Source organism: Vipera berus (assembly GCF_964194415.1).
Source record: "Vipera berus genome assembly, chromosome: Z".
Taxonomy (NCBI): Eukaryota; Metazoa; Chordata; class Lepidosauria; order Squamata; family Viperidae; genus Vipera; species Vipera berus.
Window position 1 is genome coordinate 51,803,196 of NC_138205.1, and position 16,518 is coordinate 51,819,713.

The 16,518-nt window shown below is 38.7% G+C and overlaps 2 protein-coding genes across 4 annotated transcripts in view; both read left to right on the top strand.

Annotated features, from left to right (window-relative positions):
* PSME3 (proteasome activator subunit 3) overlaps positions 1–16,518 on the top strand; it is a 449,122-nt gene that overhangs the window by 207,425 nt on the left and 225,179 nt on the right. The window lies entirely within an intron of this gene.
* Positions 428–11,529, top strand: IFI35 (interferon induced protein 35). 3 transcript variants are annotated; one of them, XM_081345445.1, is made up of 9 exons: positions 428–656; positions 3,088–3,215; positions 3,521–3,679; positions 4,706–4,813; positions 5,613–5,766; positions 6,690–6,799; positions 8,743–8,935; positions 9,981–10,087; positions 10,951–11,529. In XM_081345445.1, the coding sequence occupies exons 2-9, from the start codon at positions 3,174–3,176 to the stop codon at positions 11,137–11,139; spliced, it is 1,062 nt and encodes a 353-aa protein (XP_081201571.1). In that variant the 5' UTR covers positions 428–656; positions 3,088–3,173; the 3' UTR covers positions 11,140–11,529. The 3 variants fall into 3 exon arrangements, with proteins under 3 accessions (XP_081201571.1, XP_081201572.1, XP_081201573.1); XM_081345446.1 differs by having other exon boundaries at positions 8,746–8,935; XM_081345447.1 differs by having other exon boundaries at positions 3,088–3,208.

Below are 16,518 nucleotides of genomic sequence, written 5' to 3' on the forward strand. Positions count from 1 at the left end.
AGTTTACACGTGGGGCAAAGCAGCAGAGGGAAATGGAGAATTAGTTTGCAACATAACAGATAAAAGTAAAGTAAAAATGGGAGTTTATAGCTTTAATTTTTCTATCACAAGTTCTTAAAACGAGTTGAATTCCAGTTCCTGCCACACTTGAGTAACAATTACTAGACAGGAAAAGAGTATTGCTTTTTTAGTTTTATGTACAAGATTAGAATTACCTATTTTTCATGGTTTTATTGTTTTTAATATTGTAAGCCCTCCAAAAGTCGCCTGGGTGGCAAATAATAAAAGAACAAGAAAGCAGTACTTGGCCAACTACCCAAACAAGTCGAGATTCAGTATCCGTTTCCTGGAAATTAACATACGGTTCCAACGCTGGGCGAGAAGTAGGGTTTTCCGGAAGGCGCACGCGTGTAAATTGTCCATTCAGCCCGAACTGGGTAGATTTTCGGATCCTTTCGAAGTAGAATTTGACTTGGAGGATTTTGATTAAAGCCCGCTGGGCTGAGAAACAAAGATAGCTTTGGAAAAGTTCTGGTAAAACACCCGTCTCCTTTCCCAATGAGCTGGGAACCTTGCCCAAAGGAGGCGGCTGATGGGAGAGAGTCGAATCGAAAGTAGAAGCGAACTTCGAGAAGCGAGCACCACGAATTTTGGAGGTAAAGAGTTTGGGACGGGCAGTACCAAGTAGTTCCCTTTCTTCCCTAAAGTTGCGAAGATCTACAAAAAGCACGCTTTTCTTTTAATGGAGAATTGCGTTCCGTGACCGCGACAGTATTAATCTCTCCTCCAGTCACGATAACCCTCCCGAAAAGTGGGGTGCTCTTATTCTTAGGTCAGAAGAGGTTGGGAAAGAAAGGTGCTGTAAGCAGTTTATTCCTGGGGAGGGAGCGGGGGGGGCGGTCTTTGGTGGTGTCTGAACGTATTGTCACAGAAGTGCTCTTCAAAAGGCAACTGGACTTTTTTTGTTTTTTTTTTCCTTTTCGTTCCGCTTCTCTCCCAAGAAGCTTCTTCAGTTCGCTTTGCTTCTTGGATGAGAAGTGAAATGTCTTCAAGGAAAAAACACAGAATGTCCAGTTGCCTTTTTAAAAAAATACCTTTGGGACAATCACGACCTGGATGACTGAGAATCTCCAGACATTTTGAGCTTCATTACCCAAAGTTTCACAGTTTCATTACTCAAAGTAGGTAACAACATCATCAGTGCTAACACTGAAGATACTACTTAGTTTAGATAATGAAAAGTCGGCAAGAAAACAACCAAGCTCAGACAGCACAAAAAGCCCCTCATTTCAGCCCCAAGCTACAAATATTCTCCTTTATGCGTTTCATCCTCCAGCATTTGATTGTGGTGTGATCTCAGGATACCAGTTCACAAGACCCTGGAACCTTCCTTATGAGGGAGGGAGGTTAATGTTTGGGTTGGGACCTCCTCTTTTCTCTTGCCCAAAGCAAGGATGAAGTGGAAGAGTATTCCAGGCCAAAAAGCTTGCTAATCTGAGGGGGTGTGTGTGTTAATGCTCATTTTTAACTAGCCTGCATGGCTTGGATTATTAGAATTGCAGGACAGCAATTAATAGACTGTTTATTAACTGTTGGGCTCAGAGTTGCCAGTGCTGGGTTTTTAACTCAGATTTAGGTTTTTCACTCCCTGTTTGAATTTCTAGATTTTTTTATTTTAAACTTCTAAGAAACTTCTACATCTTACATTATACTGTATGTATTAAATAAGTAAAATAATTTAAACGAATTTATTGTATTTTTGTCATCTGTAGTTTTTGTGTCGAATCTGGGTCTATTGAGCCTGAAATCTCATTTTAGGATCTCCTGTTCCAACCCTGATAAATAGATAAAAATAATTAAATTAAAATTGCTGATTAAACCACAGTTCACTTGGCTTGCACTTTCCAGGAATTTAATGGCCATGCATTACAAATCTCTGGGAATGGATTCATGCAATAACTGGATGAGCTAAAACACATCTTTTTTCCAATAGTTTTATTAATGATAAACTAATATAGAAACCCAATACAAAAATACATTTTAAAAAGGGGTGTGTGTGTGTGTGTGTGTGTGTGTGTGTGTGTGTAGAATCTGGATATATCTTGACTGCAAGATCTTAGATTAATTTTTAGGAAACCCTGCTGGCAACCTTAGTTATTTCTTAGGTTTTGGTGAAAGGAACACAGGACAGCCAGAAAATCTTGTCCTTGAAACATTTATATCTAGCTATCTACTATCTACCTACCTATCATCTCTGTCTGTCTGTCTGTCTGTCTGTCTGTCTGTCTCTCTCTCTCTCTCTCTCTCTCTCTCTCTCTCTCTCCAATCTATGCTAGGAAGACATATACCACCCCTAGGTGTGAGAAAGGAATTCCTCAAAGTTGGGTCCTCTCTCAGAGGCCTGGGAGTTTGAGTGTTCTGCACAATACTATATCTTAATTGTTCCTAGCATGGCATTTTTCTGGAGAGAGAGCTCTGCTGTTGTTCCTGGGATCTATTGGAGCCATTCCAGCTCAGGAGTCAATGACTTGAATGTGCACCTACCAGCACTGGCAACACTTTGGCCTTCACTTTCCAAATACTTTCTAATTCCTCCTTTAGGCCCTGGTACTCTACAGCTTCTTGTATTCATTTTTTCCTGAAGTTGTTATCAATTGGCACTGCTAACCAGTGTCACTTGATAGTGCCAAGTGATTGATTAGTTATATATAATTAATAAGGTGAAAACTGTGCAAGAAATTCATGTTATGGATCCTGGCTTATATGAAAGAGTGCAAAATAGTGATGTGTTTGGTAACAATTGTAAAAACATTCAGTGATTATGTGTGGAAAAAAGAATTGGGTTTTTTGTTTGTTTATTTGTTTGTTTCCTTTATCATCATGAAAGATGGAAACAGTTTCACTATAAATTATTCATAGTGGAATTGGGTTATAGAATGCTTACACTTTATGTTAGGCTTTTAAAGTATCAGTGACTATTCTCTCCATCCTTTTAAATTTTCTTATGCTTCTACGTGTGGAGAATTCTCCCTTCCCTTCAGCTCTCTTGCCCATTCCTTTGTGGTCATCTTCATATTTTCTTTGTAGGAAGAAGGCTGTGAAGCTTCTTTTGGTCCACAGGAATTCTTCATCCACTTGGCTAGTGACAATTTGCTGAAAGTGGACCTTGGAAGATGACAATGGACCAAATCTTGAATGAGATTAAAAGGTGCCAGGTATTTTATTTGGAGAGGAGGGTTATCTTTAGTGGTTTGAATGAAATATGTGGGTATTCAGTGATTCCTCAGAAACCTTCATCTACACTCCTACCTATAGGTCAAGTTTGAGTGCTTGGTAACAATTGAGGTTCACTAGACATACCTCATCATTAATATTCCATGTTTTGATTCCTCTTGTTGAACCAGGAATATAGTGTTGTTCTTAATAGATTCTCTTTAGCCATCCACTTAAATTAACTTTATCACAGTTTAAGCACGAGAGAAAATTTTTCATTGCCGTTTGGTTGTCTTTTCAACTTCAGGATATATGGAAAACTTTTGAAGAAGATTGCTTATCCTTGGAGGCAAACATAATGGCAAGTGAGCAGGACTTGGCCAAATTCAAAGAAGAATATGAGCTTCTTAGTCGAAATCTTCTTGAAGCTGAAAATGAGGCCAAGGCCCGGGAACGCTCCTTCCAGGTATGACCATTTTAAATCAAGAATTATGTATAACCTTCCTGTAAATTTTGATTTTAAACTTTTAATGGAAGAGCATGTTGACTTCATCATTATATTACTTCTGACTGCCTACAGAAATCTCCAGGATGTGAGCATGAGGCCCACTATAGTAGCTCTAACGTGCCACATTTTAAAAATAGACTCTGTACATTTTTAATTTAAAAGAAACATTTTGACAACGCTTGAAAGAAGTTAATGTTGTAATTTATATGCTTATATTGTTTCAGTTACATTGTTGCCTATTTTACAAAAAAAAACCTTCTTGCAGCCACTGGATGAATAAATTTGAGGTGGAGACTTCTAAGACCTTGATCTTCTCATCTCTAGAATTTTTCTTAAGAACTTTGGCACAAATTAGAATTTCCCCCAGTTATTGAAAATGCATATTGCAAGCTTTTGCTTGCAGACAATTGGGTAAAATCCATGCCATCCCACTTATAGCAACTAGACATTCTAGTTGGAATATATCAGAAGTCATAATTTCTGATATAGAAATGAAACTTTGCAGGCCTGTAGCAGGGAAGATGTGCCATCTTCTGTTTAATAGCAGAAAAGCTTGATCCACCTCATATTCCAAATAACTATGCCAGTCTGTGTTTAATCACTTGCCTGTGTTTAATCATGGCTTGCTCAACCCAGTTTTGTAGGTTCATAGGACCCAGTAAGCCAATAAAGGACACAGTTAAATTTGCAAAATACACTTAACTAAAATGTACTTAGTTAATTTGTAGTTCAGGGTATGAGGCAAATACAGCCATTGTTTCCCACATTCTATTATCTCCAAAATTGTTCCTGACAGATTCTCTAGCTCAGGCCTCTTGTCACAAGGTGAAGCCCTGGAGAGGCCAATTTCAATGTTGTAGCTGTGGAAGTTGATAGATTGTAATCTGTTTTCTCAGAGAAAACAGTAGTGCATCTTTGGACTGCCATCCAGTAGCAAAGAAGTGCCACTTGTTCTGATTTAGTGATCTACCTTCTTCTCTGCAGAAAATGCTTCAGTTGGGAAAGAAGGATTCAAACCAGCTAATGCAAGAAAAACAGGCATTGGAATATGAATTGAAACAGCTCAGTGCAGCCCAGGAAGAAATTCTTACGGTATCTGCAAAAACATTTTATTTTATTTAAATTCCTATAGGCAAGATTTGGCCCAAAGCTATACAAATTATCCAAAACCTCAGCCAGAATTCTTTTTCAGATTTCTCCATTTGGAGGAATTCTCCAAACCACTTTCTTTTTTCTATTACATGTTTGTATTTATCTCAAAGATAAGATGTTACATATAAAATAAACAACTACAAAGATAATAAAAAGAACGACAAAAATTACCAACAAGACAAAAAAGAAAGTAATAATAAAAATGTGCACAACCGAAATAGAATCAACATTAAATATACATCAACCCACCCTGGTTGAATATTGAGAAATATGTCTCAAATCAATCTTGTAAATTCTCCCTCTTGCACAGTGCGTCTACAAATAATTATAAACTTTATTATCTATACTTGCTATATTTAGTATATGACTATTTTACACCATTGTTTCTTTAAAAAATCTCAAGTATAGAAATCTAATATCTATCGATGAAGTCGACCCAATAACCATTTATTGCTAAGCACATTGATTTGTGCTTTAAATTGTAAGCCTCCCTGAGTCTTCCGAGAAGGGCGGGATATAAATGGGATTAAAAAAAAATTATTGGGACTTGACATGTATGTCAGTCACATTTTCTGCCTTATAAACCATATTTCTCAGGAGGCTAAAACATTTGGTGTAATTACTTTTGTGTCTTGAGTCCCAATTTGTGTGCTAGCGCTCAAGGAACAAGTAAACCTATTGCACAGGGGACAATGTCTCAAGATTCTCTGTTAAATGTATACAACTTTGCATTGCCCAGGTGCCAGCTGCTCTTCCAAACAGAGAAATGGTGTTCAAAGGTCATGTGGGAAAGGAAAAGATGGACAGCTTTCCAGAAATGCTGACTTTCATGTCCCAGATCCGATACCCTGTACTTGGGGGATCAGCTCTCATCACTTTTGAGGATCCTGAAGGTAGGAACAACACTTCAAAAATGACATTCTGGTTCTTTTTATCAGCAGCATGTAGTTGTGATTCATAGTGGAAGTAAAGAATAGGAACTTGTTTGGAGGGGTGGGGGTTAAAAAACTGTAAGCACGTGATTTATGTTGACTTTAGATCAATTAAGTTATTAGTTCAGACTTACTTTGCCATGGAGCCTTTATTTAGCCTTAAGTAGTAACACTCATTCCTTTAAAATTGGAGGAAAAATATTAAGTGGAAGAAATGAAAGAGAAGTATCGCGTGGATTTTAATAGCTCTCTTAATCTGATCTGTATCATTTCCATCAGTGTCTACTTTGGTGATATTGCTCTATACCAAAACAAAGAAATAATAATAAGAAAAGCTTTTCTACTTGTAGAAATGGTGTATTGTAGCTTTTCATTCAAACAACTTATTTTCTATTCAGAGGAAATGATCTTACCTAAAGTACAAAAACAGTCTGTATGTCAGTAAGAACTAAGATTGAGTGCTGTTAGAGAATTTGGGAGGGATATTCTGATCAGTGCAGTGACCCCTTTACACGTCCTGGGCACCATTGCTTGGTCTTGCACAGTGATCCAGGTATTTTCCAAAGATTAAAAACAAAAAAAAAGAATCCACAAAGGAAAATGCATTTAAAGCACAAGTTGCAAATTCATGAGCCCTCTCTTTTGTACTTTTGGTACTAACATTGTGTACTTTTTAAAAAAAATCATTTTTTTTCATTCCATCATGTATTGATTTCCCTGATAAACAAACAACCCCAAATCCTGCATACCCATTCAAGCAATGAGATGGTCCAAAAATTCTGAATAAGGAAATTAGGTAGGGATTGTTGAACTGACACAAGAGATGCAGATAGAGGAGACTGGTTTGGTTTGAATATGTCTCGTCCCTGGCTTCTCCCCATTAGTTGCCAGGAGGATCATCCAAATGGGACAACATTGCATTCAGCTAGACGAATGGAGCTATGTGCACGTGAAGGCTGAAGCTATAACACTGATGCTGCCCTTATTCTTAAAGGTGAGTTCTGTAGCCTTTGATCATGGAGGAATGCATGCATTGGAGGGTTTAATGTAGAAAGGGACTCTAACTGCAAGTAATACTGTTTTTTCATTGTCTTCTCATCCCATCTATCTAATCTGCGATTAAAGAGATCCAAACTGGTCTTTTTTATTGCTTCAGTCCCGTAATAAATGAGTTGAAGAGAGAATGTTGGTAGGTACATCTAATCACATGGTGAGATGTAGGTGTTTGGAAAAAAGACGGCTAGCAGTCAAATGAAAATAAAGCAAAAATGTTCCCCTTGAATTTTCAAACTGCAAAGTTATACATTTTCCTTATCACTTGCATAGCTTGTTTGAATTTTAATTTTTGGTAACTTATTTTCCATGTATTACCTATGGAGAAAGCCAAGGCAATGAGCATTAAAGCCTTGGTCCAACTACTGAAAATCCATTCTTATCTTTTTTCTGCATCTGCTGTTTCATTTGGGGCTGCCCACCTTTCCAGGATGCAGGGAGTCAAATCAAATGAAACTTTAGACTGAAAACTGAATTGTATGCTCCATTCCACATTGTACTTTCTTAAATGATCAGATATCACTGTTCGAAAATATCATTCTGGAGAGCAGAGAAGTTATTCCCTTGCTTTACATTCTTCTATAACCAGTTACATGGTTTTGTTTTCTTAAGCTCTAAAAAATCCCTATTAATGGCAACACAAAACCACAGCAATGACAATAATAATAATAATAATAATAATAATAATAATAATAATAATAATAATAATAATAATAATAATAATAACAACAACAACAACAACAACAATAACAACAACAACAACAACACGACATGGCCAGTACATAAAAAATAGCAGGGAAAGCAAATAATAACAAGACCTGGCAATGGCTAAGAGCAGGAAAGTTGAAGAAAGAGACCGAGGGACAAATTCTGGCTGCACAAGCCTTAAGAATAGATCCATACAAAGCCAGAAGAGAGAAGAGAGCAAAAGACAGTAAGTGCCACTTATGCAAGGAAGCTGAAGAAACAGTGGACCACCTGGCAAGCTGCTGCAAGAAGATCACCCAGACTGACTGTAAGCAGCGGCATGACAAAGTAGCAACAATGGTGCATTGGAAGATCTGCGAGAAATATCATTTGCCTGCAAGCAAGAACTGATGGGCCATAAGTCATAGAAAATAAAAAGCTACATTGCTCTGGGACTTTAGAATTCACACTGACAGCTACCTGCCACTTAACACCCCAGATTTAACAATTGTCGAGAAGAAAGACAAAAAAGTCTGAATTGTGGACATTGCAGTACATGGAGGCAGCAGAATAGAACAGAAAGAACTGGAAACAATAGCCAAATAGAAAGACTTACAAATAGAAAGACAGTGGCAGAAGCAAGCAAAGTGAGTACCAATAGTAATAGATGCCTTAGGTGTAATCCCAAAACAACTGGAGTACCACTTGAACACCATCAGCATTGACAAATTCATTATCAGCCAATCATGAAAGGCAGTTTTACTTGGAACAGGTTACAGCCTGCAATAATATCTGTAACATCATCAAACATCCAAATCTGCCTATCCCAGGTCCTTGGAAAGAACTCGATAGGTAGACAAAATGCCAAATCCAGTCTGAAAATCTGGCCGATTGTGCAGCAGACAATAACAACAACAACAAATGACAAACATAATCAGCACTGACAAATTCACCATCAGTCAATCACAAAAGGCAGCTTTATTTGGAACAGCTTACATCCTGTGATGACATCTGTAACACAATCAAGCATCCAGATCTGCCTATCCCAGGTCCTTACAAAGAACTTGATAGGTAGACAAAAATATTAAATCCAGTCTGAACATCTGGTTGACTGTGTGACCAACAACAACAAAAATAATAATGCTATACTATTCTTACAATTCTACTTTCTCAACACTTTTTCCCTTCTGTCCCCAGCAGATCTCCCTGAAGCAGAGTTCCCATCAAGTGCTATTATCTGGGTTTTCTGCCTTCTCTGTACCCAAAGACCAGCTCTACGACAAGCTAGCTCTGTTTTTCAGCAAGCGGAAGAACCAAGGGGGTGAGGTGGATCATCTGGAACAGCTCACAAATTCAGATAATATAGTACTGACTTTTGTGGATGATGGAGGTAAGAGAAAATGTGATAAAAGGGAGATTATGTGCATCATGTGTCTTGGGGAGAGTAACATTCCTTCCACAAATTGAGAGGCTCATGGTTATATCATCTCCTGGACTAAACCCTGATTATGTATTTGTCCTAAGATACTTCCAGTGAAGCACACGAGCAGATTGAGAATTGTAAGAGCCACCATCCACTCTTGGTTAGAGCATGGAACAGGAAATTTTCTAGCTTCGGAGTATTGAGCCATCAATAGATTCCTCTGCATCTTTATCATAACCCTTTTTTTAAACAATCACTGGTACTGCCGCCCCTGCATTATCCTATAGTAGTAATTACACATAGTCTTTGTTTAGCGATCACCGGCAGCTTCGTCATAAGTGACACCACCACTGTGCTTATGATCTTACTTCAGTTTGCCTTTTCTTTACAGAGCTTCAGTTTTAAATGCAGGACCTGGTGATAAAATTACTTTTTCACCACCATAGTAATTTTGAAGGGTCACTAAACAAGGCAATTGCTAAACAAGGACTACATGTAGAGCTGCAGTGTTGTATTATTTAGTATGAGAATGACTTCCATTTCCTCACTTAAATCTCATTCCTTGTATTTTATTAACTTTTCCCTTGCTCACTACATTCCATCTTATTCAATGTCTCTTAACTTTAACACTTTTAAAAGTTTTTTTGGTTAATCTTCTTCATGAGACAGGTGAACTGGAGTATTTCTAATTTTATCTATCTATATATTTTTAGAACATTACAATGTTTAGTAATTCTTGAAAGCTTTTTAATTTCAGCATTTTTGTTTGAACATCCCATAAGCGTTTAGTTTTTTTTAGCATGTTTTTCCATTTTTCTTTCTGCTTTACTTCTCCATGCAAGCAGATTTATTTTTCTTCTAAATGGAAAGAGGTGGGCACAAAACTGAAATAAACCCAGCAACATTGTACTTTGTTATCAGTAGAATGTGCTTTGTCTTGCACCAGTACAGATATCTGGGGGACAGGTCCTGTTACAGATTTCAACACAGGCTTTTTTTCCCTCTCTTACAGTGGCTGAGCGCATAGTTGAAAAAGGGCTGTTCCAGGTGCCGCTTGGAAAGGAGACCCATCAGATCAAGGCATCACATTGCTTACATGGGGAAATTGCAGATTTACAGGTGAGGGGAAAACAATGACAGAGACACAGTGCATTCTCCTTTCCTGAAGCAAACTGTGCTCCCCCATCCAAAAATTACAGCGATGTTTTCCAAAAGTAATGGGTGGGGCAGAAGGAAATTTAGTTTCATTTATGTTTAACTTTAATTTAAAATATATATCCTTCTCATGATTACTTGCCAGTCATACATTGAATCATTTTCTTTCTCTCTCTCATTGTAAAAATTACAACTTGGCATCAAATGTTTGAAGATTTCTGGGAGCCACATCAACTTGGGGGGCATGAGTTTCTCTAGAGTTAAAAGCTACAAGAAAGCAGGTGCAACTTCGCAATTGAAGCTCTGCCCTTTTATACATGCAGTTCTTGACACAGAGACAGACACTATTCTTAGGGAGGCTCTGCCCTAAACAATAGCCATCTCTGGCCCTAATTTGAGAGAGATTTTCCTTCTCAACACAAAAATTCTGATACCTTATAGCAGCAATAATTCCACAGAAAAATGGTATATAAAGGAGAAGAAGAAAAGGTTTCCATTAGCTCAGTTTAAAACTCTTCAAAAGTTGAGCAAAAGTGATTCCATAAGACCCATACATTTAATTGTATAATGCAAATGTGGTAGGTATCTTTCCATATTGGTGCCAGTTGAAGAATTTAAAAGACATTCTGTGGTCCATTAAAATTACTGTAGAATGGGCCTGTCTTGCATATGAATTGGATATTCAACCCTCTCATATCAAAAACCCTAATTTAAAGGAGAGGACACTGACTATCCAATCCATAAACCAAAATCTTTTGAGTCTTGTTTTTGTTTTAGCAACTTGTTCTTGGCTTTACATTTATCTCCATTTTTTCTCTCCACCGCAGCTCCATCCTTCTTTCTGTGCTCGTACCGTCCTGCTGACAGAGATTCCAGATGTCTTAGAGAGGGAGATGATGTGTGAAGCTCTGGAGATCCATTTCCAGAAGCCAAGCAAGGGTGGAGGAGAGGTAGAAACTGCTGTGTACATTCCAGCTGGACATTATGCAGTAGCTGTTTTTGAGGAGGAGGACTGATTCTGCATGCCAAAGCTAGAACAGATGACATTTCAGTTGTGATACAGCTGAAAAAAATGCACATGGAATATATATCAGGGAAGAGGGGATGAAACTTTGATTGCTTGAATTGAGGCTTAGTGGAATGAGATAGAAACTGATGAACTGGTATCATTAGGGAAGGGGGGGAATAAATCCATTTTGTAGTTTAGGTAATAAATTGAAAGATTTTCTGCCACAAGGATATCTATCTTTCATGTCTGAACTATGCATGATTTGGTCTGTTTTGTTGTTTGCTCCTTCAGTAATTTTACTGTATGGCATTGAAGTACCTGCTAAATTGTATTTTTCTGCAGAATGCATTCAGTAAGAAAAATGTTCAGAAAATAAAAATAAAGGCATGCTGTTCACAAAGAATTTGTGTAATCTTTATGCAATGGGAGCAGGACTCAATGGTCCATAGCAATATATATGTAGCTGTACTTCATATATATGAAACCAGTACAATAACCTAAAGTATCAACGAATGAATGAACCTTTATTGTCAAAGTACAACCATGTATACATTGAGATTGGCTGAGCCTCCCTTTGTGCCCCCACCCCCAACTCACAGTGACAACAAACCCTCCATCTTATTACTATGTGAGCTAATTGTACAACACACCGGCCTCGCAAGTCAATCATACATAAAGTTTATAAAATTATATCCCATTCAAAAGCCTAACAACCCATGGATAAAAGCTGTTCTTCAGCCTGTTGGTACGGCTGGCTATACTCCTATATCTCCTACCCGATGGTAGGAGAGTAAAGAGATACCGACCAGGGTGGGAGTCATCCCTGAGAATTTTCCTCACTCTTCCAAGGCAGGGAGCCCTGGCAATGGCATCCAGTGGTGTCAGGGGACAGCCCACAATGTCTTGTGCTGTGCTCACCACCCTCTGTAATACTTTCCTGTCCACGGCTGTCAGACCAGCATACCAAACCACAATACCATACGAGAGTTTCAGGGCCCAGGAGGAATATAACATTGGCTATTTGTAATTCAACCCTAGAAACCCTGCAAATTTACATGGGTTGGACATGTGGCATTTGTGATGCATAAAAGGCAGAACTTTATACCCATGTGACTGACTTTTTTGACTACCTGAATCTGAGTGCACAGAAATTCTAGATATCTAATATTTACTTAACTATTCATTTTTAAGGGGTTGATGGGGTTAAAGTACATGATAGGAAATTCGCTTAGGTTTTCCCATTTTCTCTCTTTGCATCTGTTGAACCTTAGTATAATAAGGCTTCAGCAAATGCAAATGAGGATCCAGATTCCTAGGGCAGGGGCCTTCTAACTTGGCCCTTTTATGACTAGTGGACTTCAGCTCCCAGAATTCATCAGCCAGGCACGCTGGCTGAGGAATTCTGGGAGTCGAAGTCCACAATTCATAAAATGACCAAGTTGGTCATTAGGGTGGTTATTAGGGTAATTCTTGAACATGTGGCCAGGCTCTCAGCAACAGAAACAAAGGGCGAGCTCTCTGCACTGTTGTTGCTCTTTTGTCCTTGGGCCCTGTCTGGCCAGTCTGATTTGCATTGGCTCTTCAGCATCCAAATCCAAGGGGTCAGGGAGGCTCCTGGTAGTGACAGGAGGAGGCAGCTTTGGAAGCAGCAGGCTGGTGCTGCCAAAAAATGCTCTAAATTATGTTAGTCAAGACTCAGCTGTTATAGTGGCTAGGTAGAGGTCTTGTGGACTACAAGAAATACCTTGTATCAGTTGTGTAATTATATCCTTGTTTAGCCTGCTCTTGAATTGTGCTATTAAGACTGGCTCATTTTAATCAATACATCTTCAAAGTATGATCTCACAGGGTTGTTGCCCTAGTGAAGCTGGTGGATGCGATGTCTCTATCTGAATAGGGTCTCCAAATTGCTCTCTAAATATAGTGCGGAAGTTTGGGAAATTATCCAGGATGGGTCATTGGTTTCAATGAGGGGAAGTGCCCATTTGGAAGCAGAATCAATTAAAAGAATGAGGATGAAGGAGATTATGGATCTGTCTGTGGGAAACTCTCCTGGTCATTTGCCAGTGAATATTTTGCCTTGGGCTAGGAATGGTCACAGTGAATCTCTGTGGTAGGCAGCTAGGAGTCTTGATGTCATGGATCCAGTCCCGGTCCCCTCTCTGGACATAAGTTCAGAAGAGGAGAGTGAGTTTGAGTCTGTGGAGGAAAGAGCAGAGTTGAGTGATGGCCTGGATTGGGGCTTGGAGAGTGCTAGCCTAGCAGACCAGTCTCAGCTGGGTTGATTAGAGGAGCAACAGGCTGAGACTGAACAAGGTGAGCCACAGCTGCAGCAAGTTGGCCAGGAGACTCCAGGATCAGCTTCCGTTCTTTAGCAATGAGGAGGAGGTAGAGTCCATAAACATCCCAGTCCAAGGACGCATAGGGCAGAGAGGAAACAGGCACAATGCTGGTCAGCTGTGAAGAGCCAACCTCGCCTCTCATGAAGGACTGCACAGGGGTTGCTTACTTAAACCTGCCTTCACTCAGCCGGGTCATTTCCTACATCCTGATTTAGAAAGGCCCAATTTGGGTGCCCATAGGCCTTTAGAACCATCTCTAGAGGTGGAGATGTTTTTTGCTCTGTGATGTTGTGACCTCCAGGGATACACAAAAGGAGGAAAATATTATACTTATGCACTTCAGTTTTCAGCAAGCTGCGTATCTGCTTAAATTGATCTTTCTGATTTCTCCTTGCACAAAAAGGGGGCTCTCAAGCTGGACTTCCACTTTGGTTTCATGATTACAGTTGTTTCTGACAACCTTGGTATTCACATATGTAAATCTACCCCATTACACAGATGTGCTTCTTTTCCTAAAATTAGTTGCCTCTTGTTTTTTTTTAATGTTGTATTGTACCTCACTTCTGGAGTATGGCATTTTCCATATCATCAGTGATTTCATCCATGGATTTAATTTTGTTCTTCCTGCACCTTGATTAAGAGGGTGGTTTGGGTGAAGCCCAGTGTTTCATTCTGGCAAACAAAAGAGTTTTTCTGCTGCCTTGATGAATGCTTTCCCTACCAATCCCATTGGCCCACAAAAAGCTTAATGCGTGTGTATAGCAAGAATAAATGCAGAGCAAATGACATTCAGAAACCCATGAGACAATGTTTCTCAACCTGACAACTTGGCAGCTAGGCAGGGAATTCTGGGAATTGAAGTCCAACATCTGGAAAAGTTGCTAAGGTTGAGAAGCTCCACAATAAGGCGTGTTTCTCTAACATTGTGCTCCACTAATAATCTGCATCTACAACTCCCAGATTGCCCAGATTCCAAATTTGAGGAATTTGAGTCCCAACACTTTTAAGCAGGCATCAGGTCAGGAAAAATAATACGTGATATTTGAAAGTTTTTCTCACTGCAACAGATACTTATGAAGGACAAGATTTGTAGGAACAGCAATTTCTTAACTATTGAAAGACACTATTCCGAATTTACAGAATAACAGAATAACAATAGAATTACACAGTTGGAAGAGATCTTGAAAGTCTTCTAATCCAATTTCCTGCTCAAGCAAGACACCCTATAGCATTCCATACAAATGGCTGTCCACTCTCTCCTTAAAAATCTCCAGTGATGGAGCACCCACAACTTCCGGAGGCAACCATTCCACTGAATTCTGTATTTAGATTATCCATGTGAAGTGCTTTGAAGAATTGTGGAAAGCTATATAAATATTGTTGTTCAAAATTAACAAAAAATAGAATTGGTTAATGTTCTTAATTTGTACTCTGATGATAATATAAAAACCCTCAGATTAATATGTGTAATTACACAATCAGAAACTATGGATTTAAAAAGAAGAAAATAGGATTATCACAAAGGTTAAGAGTTTCATAAAGCCATTCTAACAGTCTGGATTAACTACTTTTGTCTTTGTCATTTTCCTCTTGCTTTGCATCTCACTGGGGAGAGAATCCTATGAATGGATTTATCATTCCCCCAAACTGTACTTTTTGAGTGAAACATCTTTACCTAGACCAGAGTATTATTCCACACAGGTCTTCTTGTGATCATTTCACAAGGACATAAAATGTTGTACTTCTGTATGCATCAGAAAGTTATGAATATTGCAAAGGTACAAACGGGTAATAAAATTCAAAAAGAATAGACAGTATGCTTAACAAACTGGATCAAACTGTATTTGTGCGCTTTATGAATGTATTACTGAAATTTCAAATATAGATTGTTTGAGAATGCTTTATGGCTTTCTACTTTCTGATGTGGGAAGCTGAACTCTTCATGAAGATTTTATAACATTATAGCAAGTAAGCTAATACTGTAGAATAATTGAAGAGAAGCCCACTAACATCAGTTAGGACTTTCAAAAAGTAATGTGAAGTTTTAGATGATTGGTTGCAATTTTTAATTATATAAAGATATAGTTTAAAAAGTAGGTGGTCAATTTCACTTCAATATAGTCATGAGATCAATTTGCTTTTTTAGGTGGACTTTTTATGAGATTTCTGTTGTGTCCATAGCTCCTGGGTGATGCACATGAAGCAGAACACCCAATATCCTGCAAAGATGCTCTCATCAATTCAAATTTCTGCCTCAGGAATGATGTAGGAAAAGGAATGGCAGAGCACTGGGGCAGAGTCAAAGAGGAATCAGCCTATGGTAGTCTCTACCTTGCCACAAGCAGACTAAATCCAACTGTTCTTGAATTCCCTTAACCCTTATCTAGAGCCCACATAGTACTGGCTATTAGTTGACTAGATCCTGTGCATAGGTATGAGCAGTGGTGGGATTCAAATAATTTAACAACCAGATTTCTGCCCTAATGACCAATTTAAATATATATAAAAATGATATACTGAAAGGTAGTAGTTGGTGGCCTTGCCCCCTTGTCCATATGCACCCAATCGGGAAACTAGAGAGATGAAGCATGTATTCTTGAAATTACGTCTGAGAGGCACCACCTAGTTTTCTCCTGAGTGACATGATCGAAGGTGCTGCATCTCCGTTTGGTTTCCATCACTTCCCTCTTGGACTTTTCAGGAGGGGTTTTTTTTTCCACCTGGAAGGAAGTTGAATGAAAACCAGACGTGTTCCGGAAAACATAGATTTATTATAACCATTTCACTGAACTCAACAAAAATTTGGTATCGGTTCTGCCGAACCAGTGCAAACTGGCTGATCCCACCACTGGGTATGAGCAATAAATCAGTTTAATAGGAAGTTAACGTGATAAAGGTCTTTCCCATCTAAAAAAAACCCAGAATAACAGAGTTGGACCTTGGAGGTCTTCTAGTCCAACCTTCTGCTGAAGCAGGACATTTCAGACAAATGGTTGTCCAATCTCTTTTTAAAAACCTCCAGTGCTAGAACACCCACAACTTCT

Coding starts and splice junctions, on each gene's coding strand:
- IFI35 (XM_081345445.1), top strand. CDS start 3,174: ATGACAATGGACCAAATCTTGAATGAGATTAAAAGGTGCCAG. Junction 3,216..3,520: donor ATGAGATTAAAAGGTGCCAG/GTATTTTATTTG, acceptor TTTCAACTTCAG/GATATATGGAAAACTTTTGA. Junction 3,680..4,705: donor CCCGGGAACGCTCCTTCCAG/GTATGACCATTT, acceptor TCTTCTCTGCAG/AAAATGCTTCAGTTGGGAAA.